Source organism: Lolium rigidum, chromosome 7 (assembly GCF_022539505.1).
Source record: "Lolium rigidum isolate FL_2022 chromosome 7, APGP_CSIRO_Lrig_0.1, whole genome shotgun sequence".
Taxonomy (NCBI): Eukaryota; Viridiplantae; Streptophyta; class Magnoliopsida; order Poales; family Poaceae; genus Lolium; species Lolium rigidum.
Genome location: NC_061514.1, coordinates 9663407 through 9680377, shown reverse-complemented (window position 1 = coordinate 9680377; position 16971 = coordinate 9663407). Strand labels below are relative to the sequence as shown.

General features: G+C 44.3%; 2 protein-coding genes across 3 annotated transcripts; both read left to right on the top strand.

Moving 5' to 3' along the window:
* Window positions 1–4691: 4691 nt before the first annotated feature.
* Window positions 4692–10057, top strand: LOC124675005 (diacylglycerol kinase 1). Of its 2 annotated transcripts, none has more exons than XM_047211067.1 (13): window positions 4692–4765; window positions 6244–6457; window positions 6577–6699; window positions 6785–6913; window positions 7384–7469; window positions 7703–7826; window positions 7976–8024; window positions 8203–8285; window positions 8416–8483; window positions 8832–8909; window positions 9075–9162; window positions 9259–9375; window positions 9447–10057. In XM_047211067.1, exons 2-13 carry the CDS (start codon window positions 6245–6247, stop codon window positions 9774–9776), a joined length of 1488 nt encoding a protein of 495 aa, XP_047067023.1. In that variant the 5' UTR covers window positions 4692–4765; window position 6244; the 3' UTR covers window positions 9777–10057. The 2 variants fall into 2 exon arrangements, with proteins under 2 accessions (XP_047067023.1, XP_047067022.1); XM_047211066.1 differs by lacking the exon at window positions 4692–4765 and adding an exon at window positions 5077–5162.
* Window positions 10058–10745: 688 nt separating this feature from the next.
* Window positions 10746–11303, top strand: LOC124669977. Its single transcript, XM_047206501.1, has one exon. It carries the CDS (start codon window positions 10872–10874, stop codon window positions 11160–11162), a length of 291 nt encoding a protein of 96 aa, XP_047062457.1. The 5' UTR covers window positions 10746–10871; the 3' UTR covers window positions 11163–11303.
* Window positions 11304–16971: the final 5668 nt, after the last annotated feature.

Here is a 16971-nt window from a genome sequence, read left to right as displayed (position 1 = left end):
TGTTTAATTAGTATAAACATGATGACGCACTTAAAATGTTTGTGGAATATCCAATCTACATCAGGACAGTATTGGGGAAGGGGACGACGGAGGGGGTCAATCTACATCAGGACTTTACGCTTTCTGGATGGGGCGAGCAGCCGGTGGCGCCGGAGTTGGGGGAATAGAGAAAGAGAGAGCGGCGGCGGCGAACCAACCATCTCGACGACTAACTCACGGAAGGAGGAGCTCATGCTGACATCGCTTGGGGCTGGACCTCTGGAAAGTCTATTGAGTTGGGCTTGTCTATTGGACTGGGCCCGTTTACGTTTTTTTTTCTGAAGGGCGAAATTTCTCAGAGGTATTGTAACATACCTCTCCAATTTTGGACTGTGGTATGAATCTTTTTAGACCATTGGATGGACGGAAATTGATGGCTGTAATTCATTTGAGGGTACCACAAAAGAACTCAAAGAGGAAACACCGCTTCATCTTGGGACCACGTGGCATCTGTTGTGTCGTTAGCAATAAGGACCCAACGTCTTTAGATCACTGGTATGAAGGGAGTACACAGCTTCTTCCTAGGAGAGGAGGTTAAGTTTGTAGCCATTTGAGTAGGGATTAAAAGAGAGTGGATACAAACGGAACTGAGTGGTGCCACGTATGTTTTCATATTACCATATTGAAACAAAAACAAATACGGAGTCTCCAAAAACAAATATGAAAAGAGATATTGTCGGCAACAGATACAGATCGAGTACGATGCAAAAACGGAGCAACACATATATTCACCGGAACAACAAAAAAACATTGGATCATGCAAACTAAAAGAATCAAGCACTGAAGTGAATTAACAAACTTGTTCTCTAATACGAGGGAATAATGGAAGGCTGGACCATGGAAGCCTCCAAGGATGTATAAAAGGATTGCTTGACAAGGTCATGTAACTTGATTTGTTAGACTGGATATACACACATCAAACCTGAAACGGAAATTCCATTTTACCCGGAAACGGGAATTCCATTTCCCTCTATGTTCCATCGGAAAACGCTGTTCCATTTCCACCAAATTTTCGTTTATTTGGAGAATTCTGTCACCGTTTCAGTATTTCCATTTCGATTTCGCTTTTCTATGAAAAAAAAAGTGGAAAATCTTTTGCTCCATTTCCATCCCTACATTTGAGCATATTTAGGAGCATGAGAGATTTGACATCAACACGACAATTAGGCATATCAAGTCTATTTTTCACTAATTTGTTTGAAATGAAAAAAAAATATTCTAGAAACGGCCATGTCTCCAATGCTTGAGGCGCGTGCGGATCTTTAACGCGGCTAAGCATCCTCTCCAGGACCCGTCGCTGCCCACCGTATCTCTACGGGCATGCGTCACACGGTTCCACCATTTTTAGTCGACGAACGCTGCACTCGTACGCGTCCCCGTCAGCCCATGGACGGAAATAGACCGGAGCCCGACGTAGACGACAAGGGTGAAGGGAGCTCGGGAATCCGCCGCGGCGGACCCACGGGTCCAAGTGGAGATTCCACGGACGAATCCGTCCCGTTTCTCGCCGCGCGCGCCACCAACCGTCGTCCACTTGCCACCGGCCGGTGGTGCCGCGGTGGCTACCACCGTCGTCAGGACTTACCACATTCAGGAATCAGTGTGATCTGTGATGGTGGTCCTAACTAAAATTGGACTGTTTCCCACCCGAATCAGCTACTAGTAGAAGTATGCGCTGTATTGTATTTCTACCAACTAGCAATTCAATGGCTGCTCTCGTGATCGGTCGCTGCGAGCTTCTGCGCGCACGAGTTTTCGCCGCCCAAGCCATTTGCTTCTAGATTAGATTAGCGTTGATGGGTGGGCATGTTTCTACTCTCACGTTGGACCTGGGTTCTTCTTCTTCCATGGACTGCCTGTTGAGTTGAAGTCTTATGATTCGTTGAACCTTGTGTGACATTGCGCCTGTGTTTGTTTCAATAGTGTCGCGGCTGAGTTGGAGTGGTTGGGATAGGTCAATTATATGAGCAACGCTGCCTTCCCCAGAATAAACACAATGCTCCGTGAGAAAAATCATCACGAGATGATAGGGAAAGGACAGCAAACGCAGGTTAAACAAATGTAGTAGAGCAGAATGCTAAAACTGAGACATCCTTTGCGTTTTCAAGCTTTAGAGTACCTGAAGCAGCGCATTGCGTGTTGCAAACGAGTTCTAAGATAGATTTACCGATCTGCTTGGCGCATTGCGTGTTGCAAACGAGTTCTAAGATAGATTTTTTTTCGGCATAACACAACAAGGTCGGCGCTGCCACTGGCTACACCTACATGGTTAAAACCATGCCGTCGCCAACGACGGTGGCCAAGTGAAGGTTACCGCCATGTCGCCGCTGACGGTGGCCACGACGGTTACCGCCTCTCACATACCACAACCATCACCACGCCACCGTCCACAAAGCCAGATTCAAGGGCTACCACAGCATCGCGTGGAAATACCACCATGCCGCCGCCGATGGCAACGGTCGTACCACCATGTTATTGTTTACTCCGTTGATGGATAAGCGTGTATCGAGGCAACAATGATAATAAGGACTCGATCCAAATTTGCACGAATGTACCATTGTTCGGAGGAGTCTCAACAAGGGTGGTCATGGAAGTGTTGTTGATTTGGATGGACAGCCCAACCGGGAACAAGATAGCGAAGGAAGCAAGGAATGCAGTGGCATCACTGGAGGCGGTGCAAGCATCAATTGCCACATGCCTTGTTGAGGTCTCATTGAACTCGATCTTGTGAGAGCAAAAGTATAATGAGAGGTGAAAGGCCTTCTTGGAGAAACCAGACAAGAATCTCAAAATTGAGAGGGAAAAGAACTGGTGCCACCAAGATTGTAGCCCAAGCCAACATGATCAAAGATGACAAGTCAAAAATCAAGGACATGTATAAAACATCGCAACATAATTCAAACTCGGGGTTTGAACTCTAGCCCAAGCCAACATGATCAAAGATTTTTTTTTTGCATGATTGATATGCATGCGCTCCCAATAGCGTTGTTGCTAGACACGCTATTGGGAGCGCCGTTTGCTAACGTATTACGATTTACAATAGGGTACCACATTTACTTTTACATATGTAATACTAATATAATTTCGTCTGGTTTATACTCAAGCTGAAGTAATAAGAAAGAAAATATATTCCCTTCAAAAAATGATGACTCAAATTTGTTTAAGTTTATACTATCTACACACTAAAATGTGTCAGGTACATGCATATCTTGAGACATCGTTTTAGGGCATCTCCAACGAGAAGACGCATCGGACGCCGAAGGTAATTACGCGCGTTCGGTTGCGTCGATTCGGAAACGAAAATGGTCGGTTTTTACCACGCGTCCGACTGCGCAACGCATAATATTTTTACCTATTTTTTTCCTTTTTCATTTAAACATAGATAAAAATATTACACAAATTAATACATAGTTTGAAACATGGTCGGAACATTGAAAAATGAGAAACCTAACTAGGTTAGATATTGCCTTCTGCGCTGCAAAGAAAGAACACTCTCAGACACCTAAACTGCAAAATCCACAAGATCTGAGAGTGCCATGTTGTTTTTCGATTCGCAGGAAGAACCTACACTAGTGGCTTCAATTGGATGGTGGCCATCTTCACTGCAAAGAAAAAAACACTCGAACAACACTAGCTGTCGGTGTCTTTACCGGACTCGTCGGTGTGGTAGTGCCTGCGGTAGGATGTCATGTCGAACACCTTGAAGATCATCTCGTTGTCTCCTTCGTAGAGGAAGGTGAACAGGTAGCCGGCCTCAAGGTTGTGGGTGCGGGCGAACTTGTCCCACATGGTGTGCAGGTACATCTTGCCCTGCCCGTTGAACAAGACCTCGACATGCCACCGGCATAAACTGCATCTAGCCTCCCGCATCTGCAACTCGACCGACTCAGCACCGTCGACGAACTCGGCGAACTTGTTCGGCAGCCGCTTGATGCCGATGGGGTCCTTGTCGATGTAGAGGATGAACTCGAAGCACTTCGCCTCATGCGAAGACGACGACGGCGCAGGCGACGACGAGCGGCGAGGTGATGCTGCTCCAGCAAGCAGGCCCTGACTACCTCGCGGGCCATCTGGACCAGCCATGGATTCCCTCGCGGGTTTGTGGGGAGTGGCGCTATGGTGGAGATTGTGGGGTGGCTAGGGTTTGTGTGGAGGAGATGAGATGAGGCAGCCAAGCGCACTCCTCTCTTTATATACGCCGAGGGCCACAACACACGTGACATCGCTATTAAGTTCGTTTGTAGATGTGGGCGACGGTCGCTCGGTAGACGAGGCATCGCCATTAACGTGTCTCTGCGAACAGCCCGGTCACTATGTGTCGAACCGCTGAGACTGAATGTAGATCACCAAATTTTAAAGTAATGGAAGGAAATGTCAAAGGAAGAAAAAGAAAGAGAAGTCGGAGATGCAAGCGGTGGGTGAGGCTGCCATCACGGACGCCAATGGGACGGCATTGCGGACCTGGACTGGACGCCAACGCCGGACCTGCAGGGGCAAGCCGGGCAGTTCCCCCCCATTCGAACGCGGCCGGGGTCGCTTTCCCTTTCGCTGCTCTTTCCTCGACGTCCTCGCCTGCTCTGCTCGCCATCTTCCTCCTATTAATTGTTCCCCCAGGCCGCGTCCCCGTCCCGGTCCCAAATCCAAACTCCACCGCTCCAGGGGCAGCCGATCGAATCCACGCCACGCGCACAAGGGAAGGGAGGAACCCACCAAGCCTCGCCACCAGGTAACCATAAGATCCATCCATGGCTGCCGTGCTTCCACCGCCACGCGGGATCTCGCCTCCCTTTATAAACCTCCTGCTGTCCCCGCATTCTTGCTGGTAACTTTATCTCCCTGGTCGGGACCCGCGAGCGGAATTCGATCCGCGTTACCGCGTCTGTGTTCGCTGTTGGGAGTGCTTGTCAGTCCCCACCCTCTTTCACTGGATCCACGCACGGCCGTTGCCTTGCCTGGGTGGGAAACAGGCTTTCGATTGGGGATCTGGTTCTCTTCCATCGCAGTAGGATTCCAGTCTACGGCTGGTAGTACGCCTGGGTGCTTCTTGGTATGGCGCAATCTGCCGATGGCGCTGATCGCCTGTGGACGCTGGGAAGGCGATGGGCGCACGGCATTGTTTTTGGGTACTACCAAGATCAACCGCTAGCACTTTCACCGGGGAATTTCTTTTCCGATGCTTCCTTTTGACAGTATCTAATTTTATTTTATATTTTGGGGGAAAGTGCGCCCCTTGTTTAGTTCTGCCAAAGTTCTCTGCGTGGTCATATTTTATCATGCTTTCTGTTTCTTGCTGCTTGAGGATGTACCAACATACACTAGACTAGAATGCCGATTGCCGAAGCCCGAAGATGCTGAATTTTGTACCCTGTAGGAGAGCAATGGTCATGGGAATTGCTCAGTCATGCGATGCGCTAGGCTATGCATATGTGTTTGTGATATCCTCCAATTTACACTTTTTAGAGATGGTATCGAGCCTTTTTTTTTTGTTTTGCTTCTTATCTCTACATTTTAGATTAACCGCTAGCACTGTCGCTGGGGAATTTCTTTCCGATGCTTCCTTTTGACAGTATCTAATTTTATTTTATTTTGGGGGAAAGTGCGCCCCTTGTTTTGTTCTGCAAAGTTCTCTGTGCGTAGTCATATTTTATTACGCTTTCTGTTTCTTGCTGCTTGAGGATGTACTAACACACACTAGAATGCCGATTGCCGAAGCACAAATATGCTGAACTGTAGCATGTAGGAGGGCAATGGTCATGGGAATTGGGCAATCATACGATGCGCTAGGCTAGGCATATGTGTTTGTGAATTGTGATATTGCCCAGTGCCACTGTATAAGGAAAATCCCATCCAATGTGCCAATTTTCATGCGGCACCAGGCCACCCATGTCGTCCTAGCGTTGAATGCCATTTTCCAGTTTACAATTTTTTGTAACATGGTATTGAGACTTCTTTTTTTGCTTCTTATCTCTACATTTTGTGGTTGATAACGAAATGTTTTTGCTGTTTCACTCATTCTCCATTCTCGCAATGTTTTCTAACATTTCGTAAAGAATTTCAATGAACTGCTGATTTTAGCAATCTTTTCTCTGAGAATGGCTTGGACCCAGCCAGTTAGTTCTAAAAGATACTTCTAAATATTCCACCGCTTTTTAGGTGGAATACTGGAGATAGTGTAAACTTAAATTTTCTATTATACTGTTGCAGGATGGATGGAAGTACTAATGGTTTGGGCTCCAAGTCATGCGGTCCGCTGACCGACTACTACATTCCAGATTACATACTCAAACCAGACTCCGAACCAGTCCTCCTTGATAATGCACCAGCTTGTCCTGTGGTAGTCTTCATCAACTCTAAAAGTGGTGGCCAACTTGGAAGTGGTTTGATCAAAACGTACCGCGAACTTCTCAATGTAGCACAGGTACCTGGCCTAGCTGCTGCCTGTTGGAGAAGTTTTGATGTCGAAACATTGCATTCATGTGATGCATAGTAGCATTTTATACCACGGTCTGATGGCTGGAGCTGCTCACTTTTTCACAGGTCTTTGATCTCTCAGAAGAGTCTCCTGATAAGGTGCTGCACAGATTGTATGCCAACTTCGAAAAGCTCAAGTCTAATGGTGATATTCTTGCTGTTGAAATTCAGAGGAAGCTTAGACTAATTGTGAGTGTCCTGCCTCTGATTCTAATCTACAACGAAGGCCCTTTTACCTGGAGTTTCTTTGTCTTACTACGGAAATTTCAAACAGGTTGCTGGTGGTGATGGAACGGCAAGTTGGCTGCTTGGAGTAGTTAGTGATCTTAAGCTTTCTCACCCACCCCCTGTTGCTACTGTGCCTCTGGGAACCGGAAACAACCTTCCTTTTTCATTTGGATGGGTATGCTAATGGTTATTCTTTATTATGAGCACATTTATATAATGTCTAATTTTGTACTTCATGTTTGCTGGTACTCAAACACTTATATGTTTTTCACAACAAAAGAACATACCACGAGCTACTTTTCTTGTTAGACGACATCCAATTGTAAGAAATGCTTGCCCAATAGATGTAACACTTTTGATAAGTAGTGACCAGCAGATGGTTGGTGTTTACATTATATTTCCTTTGTTTCGTTGTATACTGCTGCCCTTTGAAGGAATGTAACTTTTCATTTTAATGTACTAGATTTTTTAATTCAGAGGTAACTTGGTAGTGGTTAATCGTTATTGTAAATCTGTCAGTTTCTTCCATATGTTCTTTTAGCTGCTCTGCATACAGTACAAGGCCGGATTTTGTATAACCTTTGCTTATCAGTTTACCAGTAAATTAAGTATAAGTATTTTATATTCATGTAACTTGAACTGCAGGGAAAGAAGAACCCAGCTACTGACCAAGAGGCAGTGAAATCATTCCTTGGGCTAGTGAAAGGAGCAGGAGAAATGAGCATTGATAGGTATTGTCTCACATATACATAGTATGGAGTATTACCTTTATTTGTAGTCTATGCTTCTGGAATCAAAATAGGTCCTCCTATTCTCATGTTTGCATCTTGACACAAACAGTTCTTTGCACATCTAGATGCACTTTCCTGTTGTTGTCCTGCTCAGTTTAAAGTATGGGTGAAATGTATCCTCTATTCTGCTTATGACAGAAAACACTCAATCTAGATGCACTTTCCTGTTTCAGTTGGCATATCATCATGAGGATGCGAGTTCCACAGGAAGGTCCATGTGATCCTATTGCTCCCTTAGAGCTTCCCCATTCACTACATGCATTCCACCGTGTATCAGGGTCCGATGAGCTCAATGTGGTATGACAAATTTCTGTTGCTACTATTCATATTTAATCCCTTTGGTTAATAATGTGATAGTAATGATGGACTGTTACTTCTGAATAACACCTATAGACCGAAATGGGCAAATGTTGTCAGTCTAATTAAGCACTTATGTCTTTGTTCAGGAGGGTTACCACACATTCCGTGGAGGATTTTGGAATTACTTTAGTATGGGTAAGAATTGCTTGTGCTCAGTACTTTTATTTCAGACAAGGGCTATGCACCATTTCAGACAATAAACTTAATCATAATATCTAAGATATATTTTGTAGTAAATACATAAAGCTTATTCTAGGGTTTGGAACACTGCAAGAACTTAAGCAAATGAACTTCATGCTTTTATATGCTGCAGGAATGGATGCACAAGTGTCTTATGGATTCCACTCTGAAAGGAAGAAAAATCCGGAGAAGTTCAAAAACCAGCTAACAAATCAGGTATTTTTGTTTGTTTTTGTGGAAAACAATATTTTTTTATATTTTCCTTCGATTATTTAGAAAATAAAAATTGCGCTCACCTGCTTGATGTATGAATATATGACGTCTTGCAATGCATTTTTGTGTGCAGGGTACATATGCTAAGCTTGGACTTAAACAAGGATGGTTTGCTCCTTCTCTAACCCATTCATCTTCAAGGTAGTTTTTGTCACTAATGCAGCCATCGCGCTTCTGATCTTGCTCATATTTAATTATCAACTATTAGCACTTTGAGAAGTTATTAAGCTACAAAGTACCAATCAATTTACATTTGTGGGTGGAACTCATCTTCAAGGTAGTTTTTGTCGCTAATGCAGCCATCGTGCTTCTGATCTTGCTCATGCTATTTTTAATTATCAACTATTAGCACTTTGAGAAGTTATTAAGCTACAAAGTACCAATCAATTTACATTTGTGGGTGGAACTCTTAAAGGAGTGCCATCAGCTTTAAGATAAGATTACTTTGACCTCAGATGTGTATATGACATTTTGAGCGCCCATTTTCAGGAACATCGCTCAGCTTGCAAAGGTGAAGATCATGAAAAGACCTGGTGGCCGATGGGAAGACCTTAAAATCCCCAGCAGGTAGATAAATCCTCATTGCCTTTTCCAATCAGTTTGCCACCTGCCAGTTTCTGCTACTTGAGGTGGCATACACTTGGAATTCTGCTTCTCATTATTGATAAGATTTGGATGTAGGATGACAGTCGATGCCAAAAATTAATCAACAATCATTCTCTCCTTTTTTAGTATTCGATCAATTATCTGTCTGAATTTGCCAAGTTTCTCGGGAGGATTCAACCCCTGGGGAACACCTGGCACGAGGAAAGCACAAGACGTAAGTTTCACTTCTTGGAACACTTTACATAGTCACCTTGTCCCATAATAATGACTCCTTCGGCAGAGATTTATAAGTTTTCCTGGCAATATGCAGAGAGACCTGACTGCGCCTTTTGTTGATGATGGGCTCATCGAGGTTGTTGGCTTTCGCGATGCTTGGCATGGGCTCGTCTTGCTGTCCTCTAAAGGACATGGGACTCGTCTAGCACAGGTGAAGTACCTACACTGGTACCCTGTCGATTCATTATGGCTGACTGTTGCTGATGGAAATTTCACTGCCAGGCTCATAGAATCCGGTTCGAGTTCCACAAAGGAGCAGCTGACCACACATTCATGAGGGTCGATGGCGAGCCATGGAAGCAGCCCCTCCCCAAGGATGACGAGACGGTGGTAGTCGAGATCTCGCATCTCCGCCAGGTCACCATGCTGGCCAACCAGCCGTGCAAGTCGAAGAGCATTGACGACCCCACGTCACCGTCACACCGCGGGGAAGACAACGACGACAGTGACAGCCTGGAGGATGAGGATGAGTGGAAGGAGGGGAGGAAGAAGTTTGGGGCGGCGGATACCTTCAAGTTGCCTGATGAGGTTGACATCGCGCATCTTAGTTGAGTTTTGGTCCAGGTTCCTGCCCTGCGACCTGTTGATATGATCCAGATTTCAGAATGGTAGCTGCTAATGCTGTCAGTGATACTGCCCCTTGGTATTATCCTGTGATTTGGGACCGTAGTTGCCTTAATTGTGTAGGACCGGCTATATTGGTTAGCAAACTGCAAAGTCAGTAAGTATTGGATTTGCATGCAAAGCAATGCAGTTTTTCTTTTCATGGAAGAGATCCTTTGACCCCCATCCTTTGGGGCTGGAATCAAAGAGTCCATTTGTGATTCTGAGAATCAACTTGTTTGGCTCTCATGGAATTGGTATTAGAACACAATTGAGAATTTCATAGATTTCATCCCATGCCCCAACCTTAATTTTTTTTAGTACCTTCAGTATTTATACTCCCTCTCTTCTAAAATATAAGGCGTCTTTACATAAATCTGTTCAACGACTTACAACTTTGACCATGATTTGTATTTATAAGATGTCCACAAAATTTGTATAAATATTATGAAATGAAGGTGAATTGCAAGATGAATGCAACGATACTATTTACACGTTCTAAATTTGTATGTTTCAGTGTAATAATATTAGTGGTTGTGTACACATTCTAAATCTTTACTTTTAGTATAATATAATATGAGTGGTCGAAGTTGTGCACTGAAGAACGTGCGAGAAAAATCTGTGCCATGGAGGGAGTACGTTGTTGGATGGAAACACTACTGGATGGAAAGCAACAATTGTTAACGACGAAGCACCAAACCGTTGAAGCCGTGACAGCCAAAGCGCGTAACAGATGACATCAAAATGGTAGTAGGATAAGCACCGATGACTAGTGACAATGCGAAACAGCTTCTAGACTTATCCCTATCCGCGGCTAATAACGCCCGCCGTTTCCCGGGAAAACCCACCAAAAACCACAGCGCACGCCCGTGGAAACTCAATCTGTGTACTGCAACACGCTAACGGTTACCGCTTCCACTCCTCAGTATACAAACACCACCGCGCCTCATTTCGTCCAAACCACAACAAGCAAAGCAAGCAAAGACAGTCGTGTCAACCACAACCAGTGCTAGAGCAGCTAGCTCAAGAGCAAGTGATCGGTCGATGAGCCTGAGGTACATGATCAGCAGGGTGGGCGCGCGGGCGGCGCAGGCCGTGCGGGAGGGCACCGCCACCGCCAGGTCCGTCAAGGACAGGGCGCAGCAGCAATCGGCATCGTCCATGGCGAGGACGACCAGGACGCCGACCGCGGCACAGACGGTGGAGTCGGGGACGGGGAGGGCGAGCTCCGCGGCCATGGCGAGGAAGGCGGCCGAGGAGGAGAGGCGGAGGAGGGCGGCGGAGGAGTCGCTGCGCACCGTCATGTTCCTCTCCTTCTGGGGCCCAAACACTTGATTTTCTTGTACTAGCAGAACTTGATATTTTGAGTTGTGTATAGCCGCGTGGTGTGAAGTGGTTTTGTGAGTGCTTAACTTGTGCAAATTCTGTATGTTTCACGCGAAATTAAGCTCCAAATATTTGTTTTCCTCTGTCAAAGCATGATACTCGTAGCATACAAGAGGTGAAAATTAGTTCAAATAAAATTCATAATTGATAATTCGTAGCATACAACCACATGCATCGCCTCTGCTGGTGTCAAACACTGAGCTTTCGTGCCGAAAAACCTTCGCACTTCGATAATTCGGATTGCCCGTAGTGCCCAAGCCAGGCCTCCAGAACGAGATATCAAAGCTGCCATTGCCAGGCCTCCATTCTTTGTCTCTCTTTCGCAGTCTCTCGCTCTGCACTCCATTCTTGATCCATAAGGTTAATTGGTCGACTTTCTTGCTGAAAAGGCATAATACATATATTATATGCGCTCCAATCAGACGGGCAGGTTGTTTCCACGAGTCTTCCATGTCCATGCCCGCGCACCCTGTCTTCCACGGTTGGATACCATGACCCTCGACCAACCACGAGATCTACCTCGGTAGGCTATCAGGGTCATATCCTCATCACCATCGATTTAAGGTATTTTCTCAAAAATCCCTATGTTATGTTATTTAATAATTGGAAGAAGAAAGAACTTCTATTAGTATTTTTTATCTTTGAGAAAGGGCAAGGTCAAACATGTCGGTTAGGAAATATTTAGGCGAATCCAGCAAGATAAGGATGAACCTTTTAGGCCCAACAAGGTGTAAATGGCAGCCCAGTCAAGGCCAGACACACCAACATAGGGATAAGAAGCCTTGAGCCTTGGATGTCTCCTATTTCACCGCCATAGTCTTGGTTTTGCCAAAAAAAAACCTACTAAAAGTATATTTTGGTTTTTTTCTTGCAAGGGATGAGGCATGAGGAGACCGAGGATGAAGGTTGTCCAGAGCACCCCCAGAGGAGAACTATAGCTAACCATGTGGGATCACCTACGTGCACATCTCCTCCGCCATCGCCTGCTCGGTGTAGGAAGGACCATCTCCATCTCCAACAACGTCGTCATCATCATCACCATCTCCATCCTTTGTGATCGACATCGTTCCTCTCATAGTTTGTGAAGAATAGAACCCTAGATAGTTCATCAGTATTGTTTGCATGCTAGTGCTCCACTACATGTTATTCTTTGTTGGCGAAGTCATATTTTTAGATTGTGTTCTTGATCAGGGGGCTTAAAATTTATGCTATAGTTTGTAATTTATGTCTAAATCAATCCCTTGACTGCCCATGAAAACTGAAAGTGTCCTTGGGAAAAATCATTAGAGGTTTAGTTCCTCGTGTATGCGGGTACACCTAATTTATGGCTCCATCTAGTGAGAGTAAAACTTCAAAAGGTATTTATGAATTTACATTTCAGCAACTTATACAACAAATTTACCAACTTATGCATTTTTTTTACTATTTTTATTTGCTAACTTAACTAATATATCCAGCTCCATGCGGCTTCTACACTTATTACTTATCAAGAAATGCTATAATCGATTTCTTGCATTTGTGGGCATCAAGATATTTTTTCAGCTGCATTTGCAGGAGAGCATAGATCTATTCGTAAGTAGGTTCGGTAAAAAAACATAAAATATGTCTTTATTATTTTGAGTTTTACATTTTATATTTAGTAATCATGACTTCTAAAGTTATAAATGCATCTCTTTTAAATTATCTGCAAAAGGCGAGGGAGGATAGGCTTAGAGGTTATCTTATCTCATTACGTGGCCAAAAGCCACATTTTTTTTGCGAAACACAGTACAATCAAAGGCGCTCATACATACGCGCATACACTCGCCCCTATGAACGCACGCACGCACACCCTACCCCTATGAGCACCTCCAAGATATTGCATCGAAGAACTGATCCGGTAGGTCTTGAGATTGACGAAGTCACCACAGACGCCTCGCTATCGATGGGAACGTCGCCTCCCACTGAAGAATATTCCGTCTTTATGAGACACCAAAGTGTCAAATCTGGGATTTGAACTCTGGTGGGTTGGAGGTGCCACTGTCCTCCTAACCATCCAACCACAAGTTAATTCTCGGCCAAAAACCACCTACATAATGATTCATGACACATGAAAAAGAAAAAGATTGACCTCGTTATCCGAACAATGAAGTGTTTACACACAAGCTAAGAGGGAAGTCTGCCCTGATCCCACACAAACCTGTTGGAGTATGTTTTCTCGCTGCAGCCTGTTTTTTTTTTGCAGGGTAAAAGGGATTGTATTAGTCAAATACTAGTGTTGTTACAATCCCCAAGTATACTACTCAGCAAGGGACCAAATAGCAGTTCTATCTTCCAATAAACCAAACCAAACCTAGCTAACTCATGACTAGCATAATTCTGCTCCCTAGGAATTTTAGTTATAGATACAATACGCTCTGATGAAAATAATTGTCGCAAGTCCTCCACTACATGACCAAAGCAAGACCTATCAACATTATTTCTTCTCACCATTGATACCATATCCAGGCAGTTCGTCTCCACTAGGATGTTTCCCTGGTGAAGATCAATCGCCAGCATGACACCCGCCTGTTGGTTGCCCCCCTTCTGAATGCCAAGATTCTCCCAACGCAACTCATGCTATCAATGCTTAAAAAGCTCTTCAACGACACTTAGTGTCTGTTTGGTTCCTCGGAACGGCGTTTCTCGATTTTACTGGGCCGAAAATCGGTCGATTGGTTGGCTAGGTTGCATGAAAAAACTGCATCGTATGAATGTTAAAACGGCCCAAAAGTTAGCTCACGAGGAACGCTCGATTCGTCTGTTTTCATGGGGACAAGCGCTGACGGTTGCACGCTTGGGAGTCGGCGGTATGCGTCCATCCGGTGCCCTCGCGAGCCCCCCTCCCCCCCTGGATTGGGTTCGGCCGGGGGTATAGGGTGGCTTGGCACTATATTTAGTGCCGTCACTCCCCATAGCCCTTTAGGGCCCCGAGTGGAGATGCTTTAAATTCCCCGAAAGACTTTCTTGTTCTCTATGAACTCCCTGAAATATTGTCTTGTATTATATAAATGTGACCTCCAATATTCAATAGTACAAGCAATACATGAACAATTTTAGAAGAAATAGATTCTTTACTATGGGGCGAAAATTCAACATGTAGAAAAGGTTACACCTTTATCATTTTCTTGCATGTATTGCACGATCTTATGGAGATTCTGTACTATGGAGGAAAATTTGACATCTTTACTACTCCCTCCGTTCCTAAATATAAGCCATATAGTTTTTAGCATGGAAATTAAAGAACGCATATTGAGAGAAAATTACACAAGGTTTGGGTGGGATTACCCTATATATTTTACAAGATAAAATAGAGGATTTACATAAGATAAAAATATATAATCAAATCCCTAAAAATAATTTCCATACAAGTGGTGTATCGCACTAAAGCCTATATTCTGGAATTTTTCTCGAAAAACTATATGGCTTATATTGAGAAACAGAGGGAGTATCTATAATCTTTCTATTCTTAATAGATGATCCCATTTTCCTGTCCTACGGTGAAGCCACGTCGCCTCCTTTTTGTCAACCCGTTCTCGCTGCGTAGTCCATATCCTTCTCGCTGCGTAAGTGCTGTAACGACATGGGCTGAAATTCTCCTCCTGGGCTGCCCACCTCATCTACCTCGTGGGCTTTTTAATCTGCCGGAAAAATAGTAACCTCTGTTCTCTTCTTGCTCCTCGCCTCTGTTCGTCTTCCTCTTCATCAACATCTCAGCCGACTCCCCTCCTCCCGACGATTTACCTAGCCGGCCTCCCTTCTCCTCAACAGCCGTGGATTAACGCCTGCTCCTCGCCTTTCACATCACAGCAATCAAAACTAGAAACTGCTCATAAATCCCAATAATCGCCAATGGAAACTGCTCCACCGAAATTATACGCCGCCGCCAAATCGACCTTAAAAATAAGTCCATGTTGCCATACGCTTCACCCGCCAGGCTACTCGCGCCCCTGCTCGCGCAGCCAGCACCGCCGCCGGCCACCACGCTGGTACCTCCACTGTCCCCATTCTAATTCCTCTTTTTTTTTCAAACCCTGCATACGTATACTTATTCCTACTCTGCTAGGTTGACCTCCACCTGGAAATCCCATTCACGGTTTCCCCCCCAATCTGATATTATTGGTGCCTCCAATCTGTTGCTTGAAGCCCCCTCGATTTTTTTTTTGGGGGATATTTTGGCATCTCGCTCTGATTGCTGAAGCTAGAAGACGCTGGCCATTGGTAAGATTATTATACTCTAACAACTTGATGTTAATTCATTGTTATCAGCACACACGATTTATAGTTGGTAAACTCTGTATGGGATGGAACGTTAGGATGGCAGTACCTACTAGGACTGGATGCACGAGTATGAGCAATTGGAAATGACCTGCATCGTCCACTCATGTATAGCTTCTACCACCAGACCCGTCAATACCTCTGTTTTGTGTGATTGCAATAGGCGGCCTATTTTTTTCCCAGGAAAAAAGGAATTTCACTACTTAATAAAGGTGTTACAATCAGAGTCTATAGCAAACTAGATTTCTATAAGAGCGTTGCTAACCAACACCCCTTCCGCTATAAGTTTTACTACTTTAAATTGTACTTTTGTTTATTTTCAATGCCCTGCAACAACGCACTCTCACTATGCCTTACAATCTGGCAGGTTAACCTCAGCTCGCTGATCCGCCTCGGTTTTACTCGGATCGATTCTGCCTGCTCGTACCGCATAACCGCCAGGTTTATTTCAAAGTTTCGCCTTCCCCGATTGCTCTCTCAGGATTCATTGGTACGCAAATCTAATCTTCTTCACTTAGGTTTGAATTTACATTCTGTGAGCACATGCACCTTTTCTGTTTTACCTCCAGGCTAATTATAATGTACATTGTAATTTTATCTCCTGCACTTCTTCACTTAAGTTTGAATTTACATTCTGTGAGCACATGCACCTTTTATGTTTTACCTCCCCTCGGCTAATTATAATGTACATTGTAATTTTATCTCCTGCACTTTTCCGTCAATGCATGTGTTCACAGACTACAAAAACACCGCCTCTTCTTTTCATTTGCCCATGTGCGCTTGCAGAGATGGATGCCCCTGAAAATTCTCAAAATACTCCAAACAATCCTGGTAGTCATTCCATCTCACGCAGTCGTGGACGACCACGCCGTCAGTCGCAACCTGCTGTCACCCCACAATTAAACCATTCAGTTTCTTGCGATAATCGACACCGTCGTGCGCAGTCTGGACCAGTGTGTCTATTCAAACATTCTATTGCACAGACCAATATTTGTATCAACTTATTAAATTCTCATGTGCTTCATATCGATCACCAGAATGTTCAGTGTGTTGGCGATTTTTCAGCAAAGCAATTTTTACATGCAGGAGTGGAAAAGGTGAAGATCTCCCAGCTCAAGAACTTGAATTTTATAATGTCAAACGACCTAAGCAAGAGTATGTATGTTTCCTCATATCACATACATCTCATTCGCCATTCTCATTGGTTTATCCTCAAACAGCGTATCAGACATCAACGTTGCGGCAAACATCTAAGGAAGGCAGCAGGATAAAAAATAAAATAACATAGGTATGCTCAATATTTATATCCAATAAAAATTATCAAAATGTTTAGTGTATAATTAACCTGCACACAGTAGCATTACCATTTCTTATAGTGCTCTTTCTCCGATCACATGCAGTGCATCATCAAGGACGCATGGAACAATTCAAGATTGCAATGGCTTCTACCTAAATTACTTAT

Bases quoted from the DNA above. Each gene is read 5' to 3' on its own strand.
- LOC124675005 (XM_047211066.1), top strand. From the start codon at position 5,089: ATGGCGCAATCTGCCGATGGCGCTGATCGCCTGTGGACGCTGGGAAGG. The intron at 6,458-6,576 runs GTACCTGGCCTA...ACTTTTTCACAG, and splicing joins AACTTCTCAATGTAGCACAG to GTCTTTGATCTCTCAGAAGA. The intron at 6,914-7,383 runs GTATGCTAATGG...CTTGAACTGCAG, and splicing joins TTCCTTTTTCATTTGGATGG to GGAAAGAAGAACCCAGCTAC.
- LOC124669977 (XM_047206501.1), top strand. From the start codon at position 10,872: ATGAGCCTGAGGTACATGATCAGCAGGGTGGGCGCGCGGGCGGCGCAG.